The sequence below is a fragment of the Orcinus orca genome, chromosome 1 (assembly GCF_937001465.1).
Source record: "Orcinus orca chromosome 1, mOrcOrc1.1, whole genome shotgun sequence".
NCBI classification, from domain to species: domain Eukaryota; kingdom Metazoa; phylum Chordata; class Mammalia; order Artiodactyla; family Delphinidae; genus Orcinus; species Orcinus orca.
The window spans coordinates 14414074-14436327 of NC_064559.1; the positions used below are offsets into that span (position 1 = coordinate 14414074).

Sequence of the window (22254 nt, forward strand, 5' to 3'; positions counted from 1 at the left end):
AATGGAGAAATCCCTACAAACACAACCTACTGAGACTGAACCATAAAGAAACAGAAAATCTGGGGATATATATAACTAGTAAGGAGATAGAATTAGTAATCGAACATCTTCCAACAAAGAAAAACCCAGTACCAGACGGCTTTACTGGTGAATTCCATCAAACATTTAAAGAAGAATTAATACCAGTCCTTCTTAAACTTTTCCAAAAATTGAAGAGAGGGGAACACTTCCTAACTCATCATATGAGGCCACCATTACGCTAATACCAAGGCCAGAAAAAGACACTACAATAAAAGAAAACTAAAGGCCAATAACCCTGATGAATATAAATGCAAAAATCCTAAACACATTAGCAAACCAAATTTAAAACATATTAAAGGATCATACACTATGACCAAGTTGAATTTATTGCAAAGACACAAAGATGGTCAACATATGATAATCAATGTAACACACCACACTAACAGAACAAAGGATAAAAATCATATGATCATCTCTACTGATGCATAAAAGACATATGACAAAATTCAATGCCCTTTCATGATAAAAATTCTCAACTCTCTAGGAATAGAAAAATTACCTCAGCATAATAAAAGCTTCATGTGAAAAGCCCACAGCTAACATCATACTGAAAGTCTTTCCTCTAAGATCAGGAATAAGGAAAGTATACTCACTATTGCCTCTTGTATTCAACACAGTACATTCATCCCTCAGTATCCTCAGGGGATAGGTTCCAGGCCCCTCTCCCCCCATGGATACCAAAATCTACAGATGCTCAAGTCCCTTACATAAAATGAAAGAGTACTTGTATATAACCTACACACATCCTTCCACATACTAATCATCTCTAGATTACTATTAATTAATATAATAATATAATATGAATAAAAGCTATGTAAATAGTTCTTAGTCCACAACAAATTCAACTTTTGCTTCATGGAACTTTCTGTAATTTTACTTTTCGAACATGTTTTAGTTGCAATTGGTTGGACCCATAGATGCTGACTCTGCAGATATACAGGGGCCAACTGTACTGGAAGTCCTAGCAAAAGCAATTAGGCAAGAAAAATAAATAAAGGGCATCCAATTGGAAAGGAAAAAGTAAAAGTATCTTTGTTTGAGGACGAAACAAATTACACACACACAAACTGTTTGAACTATAAACAAATTCATAAAAGTTTCAGTACAAATATCAGATATACAGAACCAACAAACGACGCAATAAGAAAATTAAGAAAACAATTCCATTTATAATAGCATCAAAAACAATAAAATGCTCAGGAATAAACTTATTAACCAAGGAGGCAAAATACTTTTACACTGAAAACTACAAAACATTGCTACAAGAAATTAAAGACACAAGTAAATGGAAGGATCTCCTATGTCATGGATTGTAAGATTTAATGTTGATAAAATGTCCATACTACCCAAAAAAACTACAGATTCAACACACTCCCTATCAAAACCCCAATGGCATTTTTTACAGAAACAGAAAAAAGTCCTAAAATCCATTGGGAACCATAAGGACCCTAAATAGCCAAAACAAGCTTGAGAAAGAACAAAGCTGAAGGTCTCACACTTTCTGACCTCAAAACATATTACAAAGCTACAAGTAATAAAACAGTATGGTACTGGCATATAGACAAACATATAAACCAATGGAACAAAAGCTAGAGACCAAAAATAAATCTATCTATATATGGTCAAATGATCTTTGACAAGAGTGCCAAGAATACACAAGGGGAAAAACACAGTCTGTTTCAACAAATGGTGCTGGGAAAACTGGATATCCAGATGTAAAAGAAAGAAAATAGAACTTTCTCTTGTATAATACACAAAATTCAACTCAAAATGGATTAAAGACTTAAACTTAAGGCCTGAAACTATAAAACTCCTAAAAGAAAACATAGAGGGCAAGGTTCACCACGTTGGTCTTGGCAATGATTTCATGGATATGACACCAAAAACACAGGCAACCAAAGCAAAAATAAGTAGGTGGGATTACATCACACTAAAAAGCTTCTGCACAGCAAAAGAAACTATCAACAGAGTGAAAAATCAACCTATGGAATTAAAGGAAAGATTTGCAAACCATATATCTGAAAAGGGGTTAACATCCAAAATACGTAAGGAACTCCTACAATTCAACATCAAAGAAGCAATCAGACTTTTTTAAATGGGCAAAGGATTTGAATAGATATTTCTCCAAAGATGTATAAATGGCCAACAGGTATATGAAAAGATGCTCAATATCACTAATCATAAGGGAAATGCAAATCAAAACTACAATGAGTGATCACTTCACACCTGTTAGAATATATTATCAAAACACAAAACCAGGAAACAAATGTTGACAAGGATATGGAGAAATCAGAACCCTTGTGCAGTTAGTGGTAATGTAAAATGGTGCAGCCACTATGGAAAACGGTATAGAGGTTCCCCAAAAAGTTAAAAATAGAACTACCCTATGACCCAGCAATCCCACTTCTAGGTATTTATTCAAAAGAACTGGAATCAGAAATATCAAAGAGATATTTGCACTCCCACAGTCACTACACCATTATTCACAACAGCCAAGATATGAAAGCAATCCAAATGTCCATCAATAGCTAAGTGGATAAAGAAAATGTGTGATATACATTCAACGGAGTATTTTTCCACCATAAAAGGAAGGAAATTTGTCATATGATACAACATGGATGGAACTTGAGAATACTATTCTAAATTAAATTAGCCAGTCATAGAATGATTAATACTGCATGAGACTAGTAGGACCAAGATGGCAGAGTAGAAAGACCCTGAGCTCACCTCCTCTTAAGAACACATCAAGATCACAATGATCTGCAGAACAACCATCAATGAGAAGGACCAGAACCCACCAGAAAAGATCTTCTATAACTAAAGACATAAAGAAGGAAACACAGCAAAACAGGTAGGAGGGGCAGACTTGCCCCATTGTCAAGTCCCATACTCCCAGATGGGTAACCCACAAACTGGAGAATAATTACATTCCAGAGGTTCTCCCGTAGGAGTTAGAGCTCTGTGCCCACGTCAGGCTCCCCAGCCCCAGAGTCTTATACCAGGAAGACAAGCCCCCAGAGGATTTGGCTTTGAAGGCCAGCAGGGCATAAATTCGGGAGCTCCACAGGACTGGGGGAAATAGAGACTTCACCATTAAAGGGTGCACACAAAATCTCACATGTTCTAGGACCCAGGGTAAAAGCAGTAATCTGATAGAAGCCCCCACTCATCAGCACTGAGACTTGTGCCCCCGGAAACAGCCTGTAGGACCAGTGGTGGGACGTCTCTGGCCACACTGGCCAAGCAACTGGGTGGGGACACAGTCTCACCCATCAGCAAACAGACTCCCTAAAGACCTCCTGAGCCCACAGCACCTCTAGACACGGCTCAAGATATGGCCCTGACCACCAGAGGGCCCAGGACTCAAATCCACCCACCAGACAGGCACCAGCTCCAGAATCTACTGCCCCACCCAGCTGCCTTCCAGGAAGCTTGCTCTAGCCTCTGGAGCAGCCTCAACAATCAGGGGACAGGCTAGATGCAAGAAAACGACAATCCAACAGCCTGCAGGCCCGGCCTGCCCACAGCAGGCCAGACCCTGCCCTGAGACCAGCTGGACCCCACCCTGCCCACTATCGGGCCAACACAAGCTTCAGGACACCTCACACCCCATATCCAACTCTGTCAGGAACCAGCCCCCCCAACCAATGACCTGACACCAGCTCTGGGATCCCTAGGCAACCAAACTTCAGGACCTGGTGCTGTCTGCAAGCAGTCCAGCACTAACCCCAGGACCTGGCTTCAACCACCAGTGAGTGGGCAACAGCCCCAGAGTTTTCTGGATCCTGACTCTGCCCATCAGTGAGCCAGCATAAGCCCCAGGGAGCCTAGGGGTTCTGTAAACAGCCACTTCGTGACCCAGGACCACTAACCAGCGGCCAGCAGCCTCTGCACAAAGCAGGGCCTGGTAAACTAGCAGACTGGGAGCCAATCAAGCCTATCAGACTGCCCACAGAGCCCACAACAACAGAAGGACCCATGCAGCCCTCATAGGGGGAACTCCTAGAGCATATCGCTTGGGTGATGAGAGGAACTGCATTCTTGGGAAACGTAATCAACCTACCAGACACAAAAAAATAAAAGCAGTAACTTAGGTAAAATGTGGTGACAGAGAAATAAGATAAAACCTCAAAGAAACAAGATAAAATCCCAGAAACAGAACTAAGTGAATTGGAGAGAAATAATCTACACAAGAAGGTGTTCAGAGTAGTGATCATAAAGATGATCAAAGAATTCAGGAGAAGAATGAATGCACAGAGTGACAACTTAGAAGTTTTTAACAAAGAGTTAGAAAATATAAAGAACAACCAAACAGAGGTGAAGATTACACTAACTAAAATGAAAAATACACTAGAAAGAATCAACAGTAAACTAAATGATAAATAGGAACAGATCAGCAAACTATAAGACAAAGTAGGGGAAATCACTGATGCCAAAGAGAAAAGAAGAAAAAAAGAATGAAAAAGAATGAGGACAGTTTAAGAGACCTCTGGGACAACATCAAGCACACTAATATTCACATTATAGGGAGGGATCCCAGAAGGAGAAGAGAGAAAGGGGAAGAGAACATATCTGAAAACATCATAGCTGAAAACTTTTCTAACCTTGGGAAAGAAACAGATATCCAAGTCCAGTAGGCACAGAGTCCCATACAGGATTAATCTAAAGAGGAATACACAAAGACACACTGTAGTTAAAATGGCAAACAGTTAAGACAACATTAAAAGCAACAAGGGAAAAGCAACAAACAATATACAAGGGAACTCCCATAAGGCTATCAGCTGACTTTACAGCAGAAACCCTGCAGGCCAGAAGGGAGTGGCACGATATATTTAAAGTAATGAACGGGAAAGACCTACAACCAAAAATACTCTATCCAGCAACGCTCTTGTTCAAAGTTGATGGACAGATTAAAAGCTTTACAGATAAGCAAAACCTAAAAGAGTTCAGCACTACCGAACCACCTTTAAACAAATATTAAAGAAACTCCTCTAAGTGAAAAAAGAAAAGGCCACAACTAGAAACATGAAAATTACAAAATGAAAAAGCTCATCAGTAGAGGCAAATATAACAAAAAGGGAGGAAATCATCCAGGCACAAAGCTAATAGGAAGTTAAAAAGACAAAAGTAGTAAAGTCATCTATATCCACAATAAGCAGTTAAGGGATACACATAACAATTAAATATAAAATATGATATCAAAAACAGTAGTTGTGAGGGGAGGAGAGTACCAATGCAGGGTTTTCAAAATCCATTTGAAATTAAGAGACCAGCAAATTAAAACAATCACATATTACAGGTTGCTAGATAAAAACCTCATGGTAACCATAAACCAAAAATCTATAATAGATATCCACACAAAAAAAGAAAAAGGATACCAAACATAAAACTAAAGATAGTCATCAAATCACAAGAGAAGAAAACAAAAGAAGGAAAAAAGAAAGACCTATAAAAACAACGCAAAACAAGGAACAAAACGGCAGTAAGAACATACACAGAAATAATTATCTTAAATTTAAATGGACTAAATGTTCCAATCAAAAGACACAGCCCAGCTGAATGGAAACAAACAAAAAAAAGACCCATATATATGCTGTCTACAAAACACTCACCTCACATATAAAGACACAGACTGAAAATGAGGGGATGGAAAAAGGTATTCCATGCAAATGGAAATCTAAAGAAAGCCGGGGTAGCAACGCTTATATCAGACAAAATAGGCTTTAAAATAAAGACTGTTACAAAAGAAAAAGAAGGACACTACATAATGATTAAGGGATCAGTCTAAGAAGAAGACATAATAATTGTAAATATATATACATCCAACATAGAAAATCCTAAATACATAAAGCAAGTATTAACAGACATAAAGGGAAGAATCGACAGTAACACAGTAATAGTAGGGGACTTTAAAACCCCACTTATATCAATGGACAGATCATCCAGATAGAAAATCAGTAAGGAAACACTGGCCTTAAATAACACAATATAGCAGATGGACTTAATTGATATATAGAAAGCATTCCATCCAAAAGCATCAGAATACACGTTCTAGAAAGAGTGGATATACGCACGTACAAACCTGATTCACTTTGCTGTACAGAAGAAACTAACACAACATTTTAAATCAACTACAACAAAAAAAATTTTAATTAAAAAACGAAAACAAAGGGCTTCCCTTGTGGTGCAGTGGTTGAGAGTCCACCTGCTGATGCGGGGAACACGGGTTCATGCCCTGGTCTAGGAAGATCCCACATGCCGCGGAGTGGCTGGGCCCGTGAGCCATGGCCGCTGAGCCTGCACGTCCAGAGCCTGTGCTCAGCAACGGGAGAGGCCACAACAGTGAGAGGCCCGCGTACCGCAAAAAAAAAAAAAAAAAAAGAATTTAGCACCATGATGAATAGAATTGCATCATTACCCAAAAACTGAAATGCAGAACTTTTTTCAATACTTGTGATTATTTTTACCAAAAGTACACTTTAAGAATAAATAATATGTAGATTTTACACGTTCTTTCCAAGTGCACATGGAACACTCTCCAGGAGAGATCACATGCTAGGCTACAAAACAAGCCTTGGGAAATTTAAGAAAACTGAAATCCTATCTAGAGTCTTTTCCAACCACGACACTATAAGACTAGAAATCAACTATGAGAAAAAAACTGCAAAACACACAAACATGTGGAGGCTAAACAATATGCTACTAAACAACCAATGGATCACTGAAAAAATCAAGAGGAAATGAAAAAATACCTAGAGACAAAAGAAAATGAAAACACAACGGTCTAAATCCTATGAGACGCAGCAAAAGCAGTTCAAAGGGCAAAGTTAATAGCATTCCAAGCATCTGGGGAAACAATAAAAATCTCAAATAAGCAACCTAACCTTACACCCAAAGCAACTAGAGAAAGAACAAACAAGGTCCAAAGTTAGTAGAAAGAAAGAAATCATAAACATCAGAGCAGAATAAATGAAATAGAGGCAAAGAAAACAATAGAAAAGATCAATAAAACTAAAAGATGCTTCTCTGAAAAGATAAAATTGATAAACCACTAGCCAGACTCATCAAGAAAAAAAGGGAGAGGGCACAAATCAATAAAATTAGAAATGAGGAAGAAGTTACAACTGACACCACAGAAATACAAAGGATCATAAAAGACTGCTACAGGCAACTATATGCCAACAAAATGGACAACCTAGAAGAAATGGACAAATTCTTAGAAAGGTACAACCTTCCAAGACTGAGCCAGGAGAAAACAGAAAATGTGAACAGACCCATCACAAGTACTGACATTGAAACTGTGATGAAAAATTTCCAACAAACAAAAGTCCAGAACCAGATGGCTTCACGGGTGAATTTTATCAAACATTTAGAGAAGAATTAATGCCTATCCTTTCGAAACTCTTTCCAAAAATTGCAGAAGGAACACTCCCAAACTCATTCTATGAGGCCACCATCACCCTGATACCAAAACCAGACAAAGACACCCCCCCCCAAAAAATGTTACACCCAATATCAGTGATGAACATAGACACAAAAATCCTCAACAAAGTGCTAGCAAAGGAGGCAAGAATACACAATGGAGAAAAGATAGTCTCTTTAATAAGTGGTGCTGGGAAAACTGGACAGCTACATGTAAAAGAATGAAATTAGAACATTTTCTAACACCATACAGAAAAATAAACTCGAAATGGATTAAAGACCTAAATGTAATGCTGGATACTATAAAACGCTTAGAAGCAAACATAGCCCCACAAACTGTGAGGCTGGGAAGTAGATATAGTCATGTTCAAGAAGTCCAAGAAAGGCTTAACTTCCTTAGGTTTGTTTTAAACAATTAGCGTTGCTCTTTTTAAGACAAAGAATACCAAGTTGATATGCTGTATGACTAGGTCTTTGTTAGGTTCTCTGACATAAATCACAGCAGTATCTTTGTGGATCCACCTCCTAGAGTAATGAAAATAAAAACAAAAATAAATAAATAGGGTCTAATTAAACTGAAAAGCTTTTGCACAGCCAAGGAACCCATAAACAAAACGAAAAGACAGCCCACAGAATGGGAGAAAATATTTGCAAACGAAGCAACCAACAAGTGATGAATCTCCAAAATATACAAACAGCTCATGCAGCTCTATATCAAAAAAAACAACTTAATCAAAAAATGCACAGAAGATCTAAATAGACATTTCTCCAAAGGAAACATACAGGTGGCCAAAACACACGTGAAAAGATGCTCAACATCGCTAAATATTAGAGAAATGCAGATCAAAACTACAATGAGGTATCACTTCACACTGGACAGAATGGCCATCGTCAAAAATTCTACAAACAATAAATGCTGGAGAGGGGGTGGAGAAAAGGGAAACGTACTACACTGTTGGTGGGAATGTAAATTGGTACAACCAGTGTGGAGAACAGTATGGCGGTTCCTTAAAAACGCAAAACTAGAACTACCATACGAGCCAGAAATCCCACTCCTGGGCATATTATCTGGAGAAAACCATAATTTGAAAAGATACATGCACCCCAATGTTAACTGCAGCACTATTTACAATAGCCAAGACATGGAAGTAACCTAAAATGTCCATCAACAGATGAATAGATAAAGAAGATGTGGCATATATATACAATGGACTATTACTCAGCAATAAAAAAAGAATGAAATAATGCCATTTGCAGCAACATGGATGGACCCAGAGATTATCATACTAAGTGAAGTAAGTCAAACAGAGAAAGACAAATATGTGATATCACTTATACGTGGAATCTAAAAAAAATGATACAAGGGAACTTACTTCAGAAACAGAAACAGAGACACCCCAAAACACACCACCAGACGTGGACCTGCCCACCAGAAAGACAAGATCCAGCCTCATCCACCAGAACACAGGCACTAGTACCCTCCACCAGGAAGCCGACACAACCCACTGAACCAACCTTAGCCACTGGGGACAGACACAAAAAACAACAGGAACTACGAACCTTCAGCCTGCAAAAAAGGAGACCACAAACACAGTAAGATAAGCAAAATGAAAAGACAGAAAAACACACAGCAGATGAAGGAGCAAGATAAAAACCCACCAGACCTAACAAATGAAGAGGAAATAGGCAGTCTACCTGAAAAAGAATTCAGAATAATGATAGTAAGGTTGATCCGAAATCTTGGAGATAGAATGGACAATAGAATGGACAAAATGCAAGAATCAGTTAACAAGGACCTAGAAGAACTAAAGATGAAACAGGCAACGATGAACAACACAATAAATGAAATTAAAAGTACTCTAGATGGGATCAATAGCAGAATAACTGAGGCAGAAGAACGGATAAGTGACCTGGAAGATAAAATAGTGGAAATAACTACTGCAGAGCAGAATAAAGAAAAAAGAATGAAAAGAACTGAGGACAGTCTCAGAGACCTCTGGGACAACATTAAACGCACCAACATTCGAATTATAGGGGTTCCAGAAGAAGAAGAGAAAAAGAAAGGGACTGAGAAAATATTTGAAGAGATTATAGTTGAAAACTTCCCTAATATGGGAAAGGAAATAGTTAATCAAGTCCAGGAAGCACAGAGAGTCCCATACAGGATAAATCCAAGGAGAAATACGCCAAGACACATATTAATCAAACTGTCAAAAATTAAATACAAAGAAAACATATTAAAAGCAGCAAGGGAAAAACAACAAATAACACATAAGGGAATCCCCATAAGGTTAACAGCTGATCTTTCAGCAGAAACTCTGCAAGCCAGAAGGGAGTGGCAGGACATATTGAAAGTGTTGAAGGAGAAAAACCTGCAACCAAGATTACTCTACCCAGCAAGGATCTCATTCAGATTTGATGGAGAAATTAAAACCTTTACAGACAAGCAAAAGCTGAGAGACTTCAGCACCACCAAACCAGCTCTACAACAACTGCTAAAGGAACTTCTCTAGGCAAGAAACACAAAAGAAGGAAAAGACCTACAATAACAAACCCCAAACAATTAAGAAAATGGGAATGGGAACACACATATCGATAATTACCTTAAATGTAAATGGACTAAATGCTCCCACCAAAAGACACAGATTGGCTGAATGGATACAAAAACAAGACCCATATATTTGCTGTCTACAAGAGACCCACTTCAGACCTAGAGACACATACAGACTGAAAGTAAGGGGATGGAAAAAGGTATTTCATGCAAATGGAAACCAAAAGAAAGCTGGAGTAGCAATTCTCATATAAGTTATATATATATATATATATATATGTAGTTTGCTTGAGTGCAGTGTTTTTTGTTTTCTGTACTGAATTCATTAGCATGGGTCGGTATAAAATTTAGCATAGGTCAATATGTAATTTGTAAACTAATAAGGTCTTAAAAGTGAGGAATTAAGTCTTTTAAATTTAATTATTTATTGTAAAGAGCAGAATAGCATACATAAACAGGTGCCTAAGGAAAACTTGTATTCTAATATGGAACTCTCATGAACACCTTTTTTTTTTTTTTTTTCTTCTAACGGTATGATAGTAGGCCATTTGATTATTTTTATGGCTTTAACTTTACAACAATGAAATATTCGTAAATTTTAAAAAGTATTTTTCTTTATTTGATGCGGGTGGGATACTGGAGAAATGAAAGGTCAAACATCTATTGAGGAATCCATACTTGTCTATATATTGTGTACTTTTATTTCAAGAACTGATTTAAAATTCCTAAAAGGATGCTATAATAAGTTATTATGCCATTTTACAGACTGAATTAAGTGAATTTCAGGGAGGTATGAAACTTGCCTAAGGCTATCCAGCTACCAAGCGGTAGAAGTGAGAATTAAATCCAGGTATACCTATAAAAAAAATAAAATAAATAAAATAAAAAAAAAAAAAAAAGAAGGCGAGGGCAGCACCAGGGTATGGGGTTGTTAGTTTTATAGGGGTGAGTAATTTCATACGCTGATGAGTGGGAGGAGTATTCCAGCTATTTTGGGGAAGGGGTGGGGATTTCTAGGAATTGAGCCACCGCCCACTTTTTGACCTTTATGGTCATCCTTGGAACTGTCGTGGCACCTGTGGGTGTGTCGCTTAGCTTGCTGATGTGTTACAATGAGTGTATACTGAGGCTCAAGGTCTAGTGGAAGTAGACTCGTCCGCCATCTTGGACCTATTTTGTTCTAATCAGTTTATGTTGTGTCCTCGGGCTATGTAATTCTTTTAAAGGTTGTGCCCTGCCCCCTTTCCTCCTGTTTCATATTGAATATATAATATTTACCAGAGTATGTTTTAATAATTAATACATGATATATTGTATAATTAATTTATATATCATATATATAATGATATCTATAGGTATTTGTTCTAATAAGTCATTAAAAATAAATGAATATTCAAAAAAAACAAAAAATAAAAAAAAAATAAAAATAAAAAAAGAGGTAAAACCATGTGATGAGAGTAGTCGTGGTGGAGGAGGTGAGACTTGATAAGATATATCCCATATGAAAATTATATTTCGTAATAAAATTATAATAAAACTAGGGATAAAAAAAAAAAAAGAAACAGAAACAGATTCACGGACTTCAAAAACGAACTTACGGTTACCAAAGGGGAAACGTGGGGGTGGGGGGGGTAGGGATAAATTAGGAGTTTGGAATGAATATATACACACTACTATATATAAAATAGATAATCAACAAGGACCTACTGTATACCAGAGGGAACTCTACTCAATATTCTATAATAACCTATATGGAAAAAGAATCTGAAAAAGAATGGATATATGTATAACTGAATCACTTAGTTATACACTGGAAACTAACACAACATTGTAAACCAGCTATACTCCCAATGTAAAATAAAAAATTAAATTAAAAGATAAACAGCTCATACACCTAAATATCAAAAAAATAATCCGATTTAAAAATGAGCAGAAGAAATGAATAGACATTTCTCCAAAGAGGACATACAGATGGCCAAGAGGCACATGAAAAGATGCTAAACACTGCTAATCATCAGGGAAATGCAAATGAAAACCACAATGAGATATCACCTCACAACTTTTGGGATGGCTACCATCAAAAAGAGCACAGATAACAAATGTTGGTGAGGATGTGGATAAAAGGGAACCCTCCTACACTTTTGGTGGGAATGTAGAGTGTTTCAGCCACTGTGGAAAACAATATGGAAGTTTCTTAAAAAACTAAAAATACAACTACCATGTGATCCAGCAATTCCGCTCCTGGGTATATACCCGAAAAAAAAAAACAGAAACACTATTTGGAAAAGATATATACATGCCAATGTTCATAGCACCATTATTTATAATATGGAAGCAATCTAAGTGTCCATCAACAGACAAATGTACAAAGAAAATGTGGTGTGTATGTATGCAATGGAATACTACTTAGCCATAAAAAAGAATGAAATTTTGCCATTTGCAGCAGCATGGATGGACTTGGAGGGTATTATGCAAAGTGAAATAAGTCAGATAGAGAAAGGCGAATACTGTATGCTATCACTTACATATGGAATCTAAAATATACAACAAACTAGTGAATACAGCAAAAAAGAAGTAGACTCACAGATACAGAGAACAAGCTAGGGTTACCAGTGGAGAAAGGGAAGAGGGGAGAAGCAATATAGAGTAGGGGATTAAGAGATACAAACTATTACATATAAAATAAGCTTCAAGGATATATTTACAACACAAGGAATATAGCCAATATTTTATAATAACTATAAATAGAGTATAACCTTTAAAAATTGTAAATTGTACACCTGTAACTTACATGATATTGTACATCGACTATACTTCAAAAAAGAAAAAAAACTGCATGAGTCCACTTAAATGAGTTATCTAAAGCAATCAAACTTACAGAAGCAGAAAGTAGAATTGTGGTGGCCAGGGGCTAGAGAGAGAGAAAAATCGGAGCTGTTCAATGAATATAAAGTTTCAGGCATGCAAGATGAGAAAGTTCTGCCTCAGTTAACAATATTTTATTGTACATTTAGAAATTTGTTAAAAAGGCAGATCTCATGTTATGTGTTTTTTCCCACTATAAAAAATAATTTCAACAAAAAGGCTAACAGTGATTTAAATACAGCTAAAGAGTTTTAGTTAACTGAAAGATAGACCTTAAACATGCTACATGCAGAAATTGTACAGCAGATTGTACTATAGATTACAGTACAGGGAAACAATGAAATGGGGGAAAAAATGAATAAGCATCTAAGACATATGCAGGATAGAAAGAGAATTTTAGCATATCTAATCAGAGGACCAGAAACACTAGAGAGAACAGTAGTAAGGCTATATTCAGAGAGATATGGCTGCTCCATTTCCAAAATTTATGAAAGATATAATCCACAGAGTTTAGATCTAAACAAATTATACAGCTTGTAGTACAAAGACACAACTCACAGAAAAAATGAATCAAGAAGTTAAAGCATAACTATGGAGAACAGTATGGAGGGTCCTTAAAAAACTAAAAATAGAGTTACCATATGATCCAGCAATCCCACTCCTGAGCATACAGCCAGAGAAAAATACATGCACCCCAATGTTCATAGCAGCACTATTTACAATAGCCAAGACGTGGAAGCAACCTAAATGTCCATCAACAAATGAATACATAAAGAAGATGTGGCACATATACACAATGGAATATTAAAAATAAAGAATGAAATAATTCCATTTGCAGCAACATGGATGGACCCAGAGATTATCATACCAAGTAAAGTAAGTCAGAGAGAGAAAAACAAATATCATATGAGATCACTTACATGTGGAATCTAAAAAAATGATACAAGTGAACTTATTTACAAAACAGAAATAGATTCACAGAAATAGAAAACAAACTTACGGTTATCAAAGGGGAAAAAGGCAGCGGGAGGGAGGATAAATTGGGAATTGGGGATTAACAGATACATACTACTATACATAAAATAGATAAACAACAAGGACCTACTGTACAGCACAGGAAACTATATTCAATATCTTGCAATAACCTATAATGTAAAAGAATCTGAAAAATGAAAAAAAGAATCTGTATAACTGAATCACTCTGGTGTACACCTGAAACTAACACAACATTGTAAATCAACTATACTTCAATTTAAAAAAAAGAAAAGAAAAGAAGTTAAGGCATATGGAAGAGTTAAGGTACAACATAATCTAATCAGAGTACCAAAATAAAATTCTAAGGAGACCAGAAGCAAGGCAATGTTCAAAAAGATAATATATGGTAAGTATCCAGAACTAATAAAAAGAATATGAATTCAAAAACATGAGAAGCAAACAAGAAGAAAAGAAATCCATACTTAAATACACTGTAGTGAAAGTATAACACCTAAGAAAAAGAATCTTAAAAAGAGACAGACAGAAAAGACACCTATACCTACTGGCAGATGACTTCTGAACAGGAACAATGGAAATAAGCAGACAATGGAAGATCAACTTAGAATTGGAGACTGAGCAAGGTTCTCTTTCAAGAAAATGGACAAAAAATATTTTCATATTTAAAAAAGAAAGTTTATGACTAACAATCCTTTACCAAAAGAACTGTGAAGATGCTATCAGGAAAAGGGAAAATGACCTCCAAAGGAAAGTCTGAGATGGAAAAGGGAATGGTAAAAAAATAATAATTTAAAATATGTGGCTGATTCTAAACAACCTGAGCTTTAAAAGAATAAGAAGGAGAAGGAGAAGAAGGAGAGTTAGTAATAGCACTGAGTTCAGAAGGAAAATGATAGAAGGCAAAGACATTTTTTTCTCACGATGGACCGTCCTGCATACCCACTTTGGAGACCAGTGGTATGGACTATACACACACAGATGTTCAGCTACATCAGACAGCAATGCTGGCTGCAATCATTTCAGAGGTCTTCTTAAAAACATAAGCCATGCCATAAGGGACTTGTAAGTTTGGGATAAGGGGAAAAGAACAGGGTACTCGAGACAGAGAAAATAGCAAAGGTTCAGGAATGAGATGAGCATGGCACACCCTGTTCTTCAACCAATAAAGTATCTCATATCATCGCACATGCTCTTTTGAAATCTCTAAGACAAAAGCAAAACAAACCAAAAACCTCAAGAAGCAATAACGTGAGTAGAGCAACAGTGAAAGACATCAGATATTCGTTATGACCTTGGGCAGGTCACTTCACTCTCTGAAGGCTTTGTAGTATGTAATATCTACCGTTCCTGGTGTCACTAGTATATTTTGATGACAAATGAAAAAATTCAAAAGGGGAATATTATAGGACTGATCTCATATATTACTACTAGTCATTGTACTGGCACTGGCGATACAGAACAAAGGAGACAAAGTAAATCAGCAATTAGAAGGCAATGTGATAGATCCTGTGACATGAGGTATGCACAGGGTACTGAGAAAGCCCAGCAGTAGTGGCAAAAGCATGCTTCACTCTTGCCTTTTCAAACTACTAATGTCCACCTTGGTAGTTGTTCCAGTCATCACAGTGAAATTCAGATCTATGAAAAGAATCATCATCAAGAGTTTTGTTATTAAAAGTTTCAAAACAAATTTAACCAAAGTCAATTTTAAAACATCCCGAGAAGGAATCAAATCAATTTCCTTCATACTGATCAAAATTTCACCACAGAAAGCTAGTAGGGACACTTTGGATCCATAAAAATTAGCAAAATTAGAGTTTTTCTAAAACATGAAAACAATTCTTGCTCCATTTAAAAGTACATAAGAGTAATGGTAATATATTCTCTCTATCCACGCTGGAATTATCCAAGTATAATCTAACAGAAGCAAAAAAAAAAAACCGGAATATTTCAAACACCCATTCTCTTTCTGGACTTACTCTTTACAACCTAACATCAAACACATTTTGCATAAATTAATTCTATGATCTACAACATATGTTTTCTACTTCACTGCGAAGTATTCATTGCCTTTAATCATCGGTTGTTCTGTTGTATTTAGCCATTTGAGGCCTATTAATAATGCACACACAAATCCTTCATCTAAGAAAATACTCTTGAAAAAATACACACAGAATGTTCTCAGAGAAAAGCAATTCTTTCTCGCTCTACTAGATACAGTGGTAGTAAAGAGGAGAATATTTACTACTAATGTTACAGTGCTGCAACATTCTTCCTCTGAACTGTTTAATATGTATATAATATTAACATTTACTTACATATCCTCAATATATATTAGTGACATGGGGAAGGGTAGATATCACATATTCCCAAGGATACCAAATCCATTCACATATGACTAAGATGCTTATAATAACTGCAAATGACAATACAATTCAAAGATTCTTTAATTACCTTATTTGTTTAAATTAAAATATTTTGGGCAGTAATAAAATGTTTTTAGTTATGTCCTTAATATTCCAAAAGGCTTACAAGCATTTAATAGTCACACGAATGTAGATTTTCACAACCATTTTTTAAAATATGTCAATTTAACTGAAAACAACTTCAAACAAATGTTCATTTTGATTACCACACTGGCCTTAATATATTAGCTAACAAGCAGATATGTTCCTTTATTTCACTGATGAGAGGTAAGCAAGAATGGGTAATGACATTTACTACCAACCAGGGAACAGAGAGAGACACGAATGGTGATTTAATAGCCATCACTGGTAATTCCTTTGATAAACACCTATAGCACCTATAAACCAATTTAGCCCTATTTGCACACAGCTTTCTACTGTACACTATTTCTTTGGGACTATATTTACCTTTCTTCTTAAGTTCTTTGAGGGGAGAGGCCTTGTCTTAAATACTGCTTCTCTATCCCTTCCAGCTCAAAAACCAAAACTGAGTGCATATGTATTGATAAATTAACAGCCACAGTATAAACAGGTACTTCGCATGGCAATTAGGAGAAAATCAGGATGTGGGTAAAGGAAGCTAAACGGAGCTATAGCTATGCACAATGCAACCAACACCAAGGGACAAGATCATAAAAGTGACTTTGAAATAACATGCTCAGAAACAGAGCAAATCAGTTTACTTAGCATAATCATTTTCAGAAGGTACAGAAAAATTTAGCACACTGTTATTGCTTAACTGAGCCCCCGCACCTTTTTTTTTTTTGGTCTTACAAGTGATGCTGCATTTTGTACTATTCCCTGATTCAGATTTCTATAATGCTATCTCATGTCTGTATAAAGCACCTTATTCATACAACTGTGGAAAGAGCTATACTATTCAAAATCCGAAAGAAAATAAAAACAATGTATTTTTCCACCTTTCCTAGGTTAAAAACACACAGAGTGTTTTGCTAATAAAAACAAAGATCATCATCTGTCTTACTTTTCATTCATACTGAATGACACGTTTTTTTAAAGATTTTCTGTTAGAAAAATTCTGTACTACCTTGGCTTTAAAATCAACTTTAACCCAATTTTGCACCTTGTTCCGTCACCTTCTTCAATCTCTTAATCAAAATTATGTATCAATTATATTTTTAAAAACAATTAGGAGGCTTTTAAGAAGTTACAATGTAAACTAAGTTATAAGTTACGGTAACAGCAACCTTACTCTCTATCTTTACCATTTGAAATGCAAGACACTAGACGAGACGAAAGCATACTCTGAAATCTCTTCCTGGGTCTTCTACAATAGTCTCTTACCAAAATTTCTTCTCCCTTTGTATATCAAGTTTCTGTGCTCCCCTACTCTCCAAGATTAAAAAAATCTGTTTATACCTCCCCCCAACACTTCAGGGGTGAGTCTGTATGTCTTCTGTCTCATATCTTTTGTTTAAGAACGCCAAAACCCTTCATTATTTTATTTTACCAACCCTATGAAGGCAGTGATACACCAAGGGGTGGAGGGTCAAGGAGTTAACTAGGCAATCAGAAACTGGAGAGCCGACCAAAACTTAACACCCCTCTAAGGGGTACGCAAACCCAGTCAGAAAAATCAGCAAAGGCCCTCTTTACAGGTCATGAGGGCTTAAAAAAAAAAATTATTTTTAAACCCTTTCCCACAAAGGAACTCGTGCACACACACACACAACTGCACTTTTCAGAATGTGGAAATACAACTGATCTGGTTCTTTCGGTTTTCAAGAGTTTAAACACCAGGGACATCTGCATCTAGATAAAAACTCCTGAGGGCAATTTGATCAAAGACACAGAAAATCCTTCCTTCAAAGAAATGCACCTTGTGACACTCCAAGGAGGAGGAGAGGTATTTAAAGTAAAACCTGCCCTGAATTATTACCACCGACTTGAGAAAGAGAAGCAAAAGCCGTTGGCTTCATACAGCTTTTAAACATTTTGCTGTAACCCTGGGGCCACAGAAGCTGATGGTGAAATTCTTCTGCTCATTTCTATAGAAGAGTATCACACAGCAGTAGAAACTCGGGACACACCAACACACACATCCATCTCTACTCCCATTCTCGTCCCTTCCATTCCCGACCTTCCCCCTTTGGTGCCCAAGACCCAAATGTGGACACAGTTACAAAAAGCAAAGTCATGGGGCAATGCAGGCGGGTGGGAGGGCAAAGGACCGAAAGAGCCAGAAAAGCAAGGGAAAAGAGGCAGTCGGCTGGCTTGTCTGTGATCATAAAGCAAACATTCGGGTGGGGATACAGAATGCCGCGTGGAAATAAAGCTATCCGGGATGCCCACTCTGCCATCTCCTTGTGCCTGTCGCCCTCCATCACCCCACCGTCTCCCGGAGGACCACCTCCGCGGGGAGGGCGCCACTTACGGTGCCCCCACCCTCACCCTTCAGGGGAAAGCAGTGAAATGCGCCTGGAAGGGAGGATGGGGGCTCAGCCGGGGGCGAGGGTCACGCCGGGCGCCAGGTGAACACCCTGCAGCGGGTGGCCGCTCTGGGGCCCCGGGGCGGCCCATGCGGAAGGTGAAGCCGGGGTCCGGGGAGCGTCTGGCCCCGCCGCTCCCGGGGAGGCTCCGGCTACTCACGTTCTCCGTGTCCCGCTCATTCACCGTCGGCAATGGCGTCCGCGCCGACATTTTGTGCGGGCGGCGGGGTCGGGCCGGGGTCTCGCGGGCCGGGCTGCGGGCCCCGGGAGCGAGCGGCAGGGACTGCGGCCGCGGGCGCGAGGCCGGGGCCGGGCGAGCGGCTCCCACAGGCCGCGAGCGGTGCAACAAGCGGCCCCGGCGGCGGAGCGGGGGGAGAGGACGCGGAGGAAGAGGAGGGGGAGCCGCTTCCCGCGGCGGCGCCGCCGGGGGACGCGAGCCGGGGCGAGGGAGGGCTGCGGGCGAGGGCGGTTGCCCGGCGCGGGCCGGGCGGCGAGGCCGGCGGGATGCAGCGCCGAGGCTGGGAGGCGGGGCGGGAGCCGGGGGGCGGCGTCCGGGCCCCGCTAGGCTCTCCCGGCCATGGCCGAAGGTGAAGCGGCGCTGCAAATCACTGCTTGGCTCGTACCGCCGAGCGCGGCCAGGAGCCGGGAGCCGCGGCCCTGACAGCGCCGCCCGCGCCGCGCCCAGCGCCCCGCCTCAGGTGAGCGGCTCCGCCCGGCCGAGCCGCAGCCACGCGCCCGGGGCCCAGCGCGGCGGCGCCCCCGCTCCCGGCGCCCCGCGCCTCCGGCGCGCCCGTCCCGGCTCGGTCCGCGCGGTCCCCGCCGCCGCCGCCGCAGCCGCCGCGCCTGAGCCGGGAGGAGCGGCCCGAGCCGGCTGCGCGAGGAGCGGCGGGCGCGGCACGCTGCGCCCAGAGGCACTTGGCGGCTGCCGCCGGGTGGGCGGGCGCCAGCCGAGGGGGCCTCTCCATTCATTCCCTCATTAGGGATGCGGGGCCGCCTCCTGCTCCTCCCGCGCTCCCTCGCCCGCCTGTCCCCATGTTTATTTTTGTTTCTCGCCCCACCCGCGGAGTACGGTCGTCTCAGAGCTTCTGGTGGTTTTTAGTTTGATTCATGTTTGGGTTTTGCCGGGGGGAGGTGACATGGCGCTGATGCAATTGAGTGGTCCTCTTTTTGTCCGTTTCATGCGGGAAGAATGGGTACGATCCTACCCGGGATCCGACACCGCCTATCTCCTGTCTCAGGACTTTTCCCATTCTTAAATTCATCCCCTCCTCCCGCGTTTCCCAGCTTTCTCAATTTCTGTCCTCCCCTGAGCCCTCTCCTGGGAGCTGTTGGGTTCAGGGTCACTCTGATAGTTGGGCAGAGGGCACAAAAGCCCCTAAAAGCGCCAGCAGCCTCGGAGGCGCTGCTCCAGAACCCTGTGCGAGGCACTCCGGCCAGGCGGCTCGCCTAGGTGCCCGGCACCGGGCGGCCTCCTTGGGAACCGGGTCGGCGGAAGAGGTCGCCAGGCGCCCGCCGCAGCACCCCCAGAGTGGCTGAGCCCCGGGAGTCACGACGTCTCCCCTGGCTGGTCGTCACTTCCTGGGACGCAAGGAAGTGTCACTTAGGCGAGCTTGTTTAGGGAGGGAGGGGAGCTGTCTCTGATTTTGGCCCTGGCCTACCTCCTCCAGGTGGCTTCCTCACCCTTCCACCCACCTGCCACTTCTTACATCATGCAGACATCCCTCTGTAATGCGTTCCGCAGGGCCCATTGGCCCCCTAAAAAGCAATGCTGCTTCTTCCTATCTGAGAGCTTACATTTTGCACACTCAGCCTCCAGAACAAAAACCTTACCATCTCCCTATTCCTCGTCTTTCCAATGTCTTTTTCATTTTCTTTCATGAGTAGTCAGGACGATAAAAGGAGCAATAGATAGAAGGGGATAAATTCAATTTTTGAGCTATTTCCTTAAGCCTCCAATGGGGATCTTAAGATGATAGGAAATTCCTCCTCTCTCCTGAAGTTCATCCATTTGAAGGAGGAATCCCTGCACCAGATGGGTTTTTTTATCCTAACTCATAAAAATGTTGTTTCTGAAAACTTAACACTTGACCCTTAAAACATGTTCCAAAAGACCTAAAAATAGCAGATACAAAGATTCTCAGAAAAAATTCTCACCCAGCATATATATTCACTTCTACAACATCATCTATGTATTTATTTCTTTAGCATTTTATTTGTAGACACTCTCCAATTTCACAAAGCAAGTAAAAATATCATAAGATCCCTTAGGTGTTCATCACCATTCCTCAAACAGAATTCAGGCTTTGGAACTGCAATACTGCACACTAAAATGTGGTGTGCAACCCAGGATGCCAAGGTTTTATAGTCCCTCTGCAGAGATCCTGAATCACCAAGCTGTACTGAAGTTGCCAGGGTAGAAGCTTGTACTTTTCTGGTCAACTACAGCCATTGTTGCCAATCAACACTGCAGCCACTCAAAAGTACCTTGTGTTACAATACTACCCCTGTTAACATGAGAGGAAGCAAGCATCGGTGAAAGGGTGTTCAATCCCTTTGGAATATGAATCATTCCTTCAACTGGTCGCTTGGGTGTTGCTTTTCAATGCCCACTCACCTATTATCCTATGTCTTTATCCTTGTGGTGACCCAGACAAGTATATTTCTTCCCATTTTACAAAATTCCACTCAACTGACTTATTCAAGATCAGGTTAATAGTGTACAGAAAAAAGATAACTGGAATATATGGTACTGTTCAATCTTGCAGTGGTCACAAGATCAACAGGTTCCCCTGCCCCTTCCCCCGCTCCACTGTGTAAGGTCATTAAACCTCAAAGATATGATGGCTAGTTAGAGACAGAGCTCAAAGGAGTGCCCAGGATTCTGGCAGAGTGGCTTCCGAGATTTTGAAGTATACATTAAAAGTCTTGGGTAAATCCCTTAGCTATATTTGCTACACTGTGCTCACATACTGAAACTTATTGAATATTACATAATAATAGTGAGGGATACTTATTTTTTAAATCAGCCCATAAAGATAGTTTTATAACAGTGGAGCTACATTCAAAGAGAGTTTTTATTGGATGGGTAACTCAAATCCATAATTTTGGTTAATGAAATAGACCAGAAACAACTCTGTCCAAACAATGGCATTCAAACAACCCTATTCATACCCACAGTTTTAGGCTTGGTATATAAATTTCACTTTGCTTGGGTTAGAAAAGAGTCATTATGTCTTTTAAAAGGAATTATTGAGTGTGTACCCCTGTGTGAGCTCTCCTCCCCTTAAAATGGCACGAGGCAGTACTGTGATTGAATGAAAACTGTTTAGCCATAGTCCTTAATAGTGAGAATGCACGTAAGCAAAACTTTTTGTGTCACTATTATGTAGCTTCTTGTGCCAGTAACTATGAAGAAATGACAAGGAAT

General features: G+C 39.8%; 1 protein-coding gene across 7 annotated transcripts in view; it reads right to left on the minus strand.

Moving 5' to 3' along the window:
* MARK1 (microtubule affinity regulating kinase 1) overlaps positions 1-19761 on the minus strand; it is a 144297-nt gene extending 124536 nt beyond the window's left edge. For 3 of the 7 annotated variants that reach the window (XM_049701278.1, XM_004271017.4, XM_012533459.3), the window contains exon 1: positions 18988-19761. In XM_049701278.1, coding sequence (XP_049557235.1) covers positions 18988-19038 — 51 coding nt within the window. In that variant the 5' untranslated portion in view covers positions 19039-19761. The remainder of the gene's footprint in view (positions 1-18987) is intronic. The other 4 variants (XM_033430448.2, XM_049701289.1, XM_049701280.1 and 1 more) reach the window with 4 other exon arrangements.
* Between the last annotated feature and the right edge of the window lie 2493 nt (positions 19762-22254).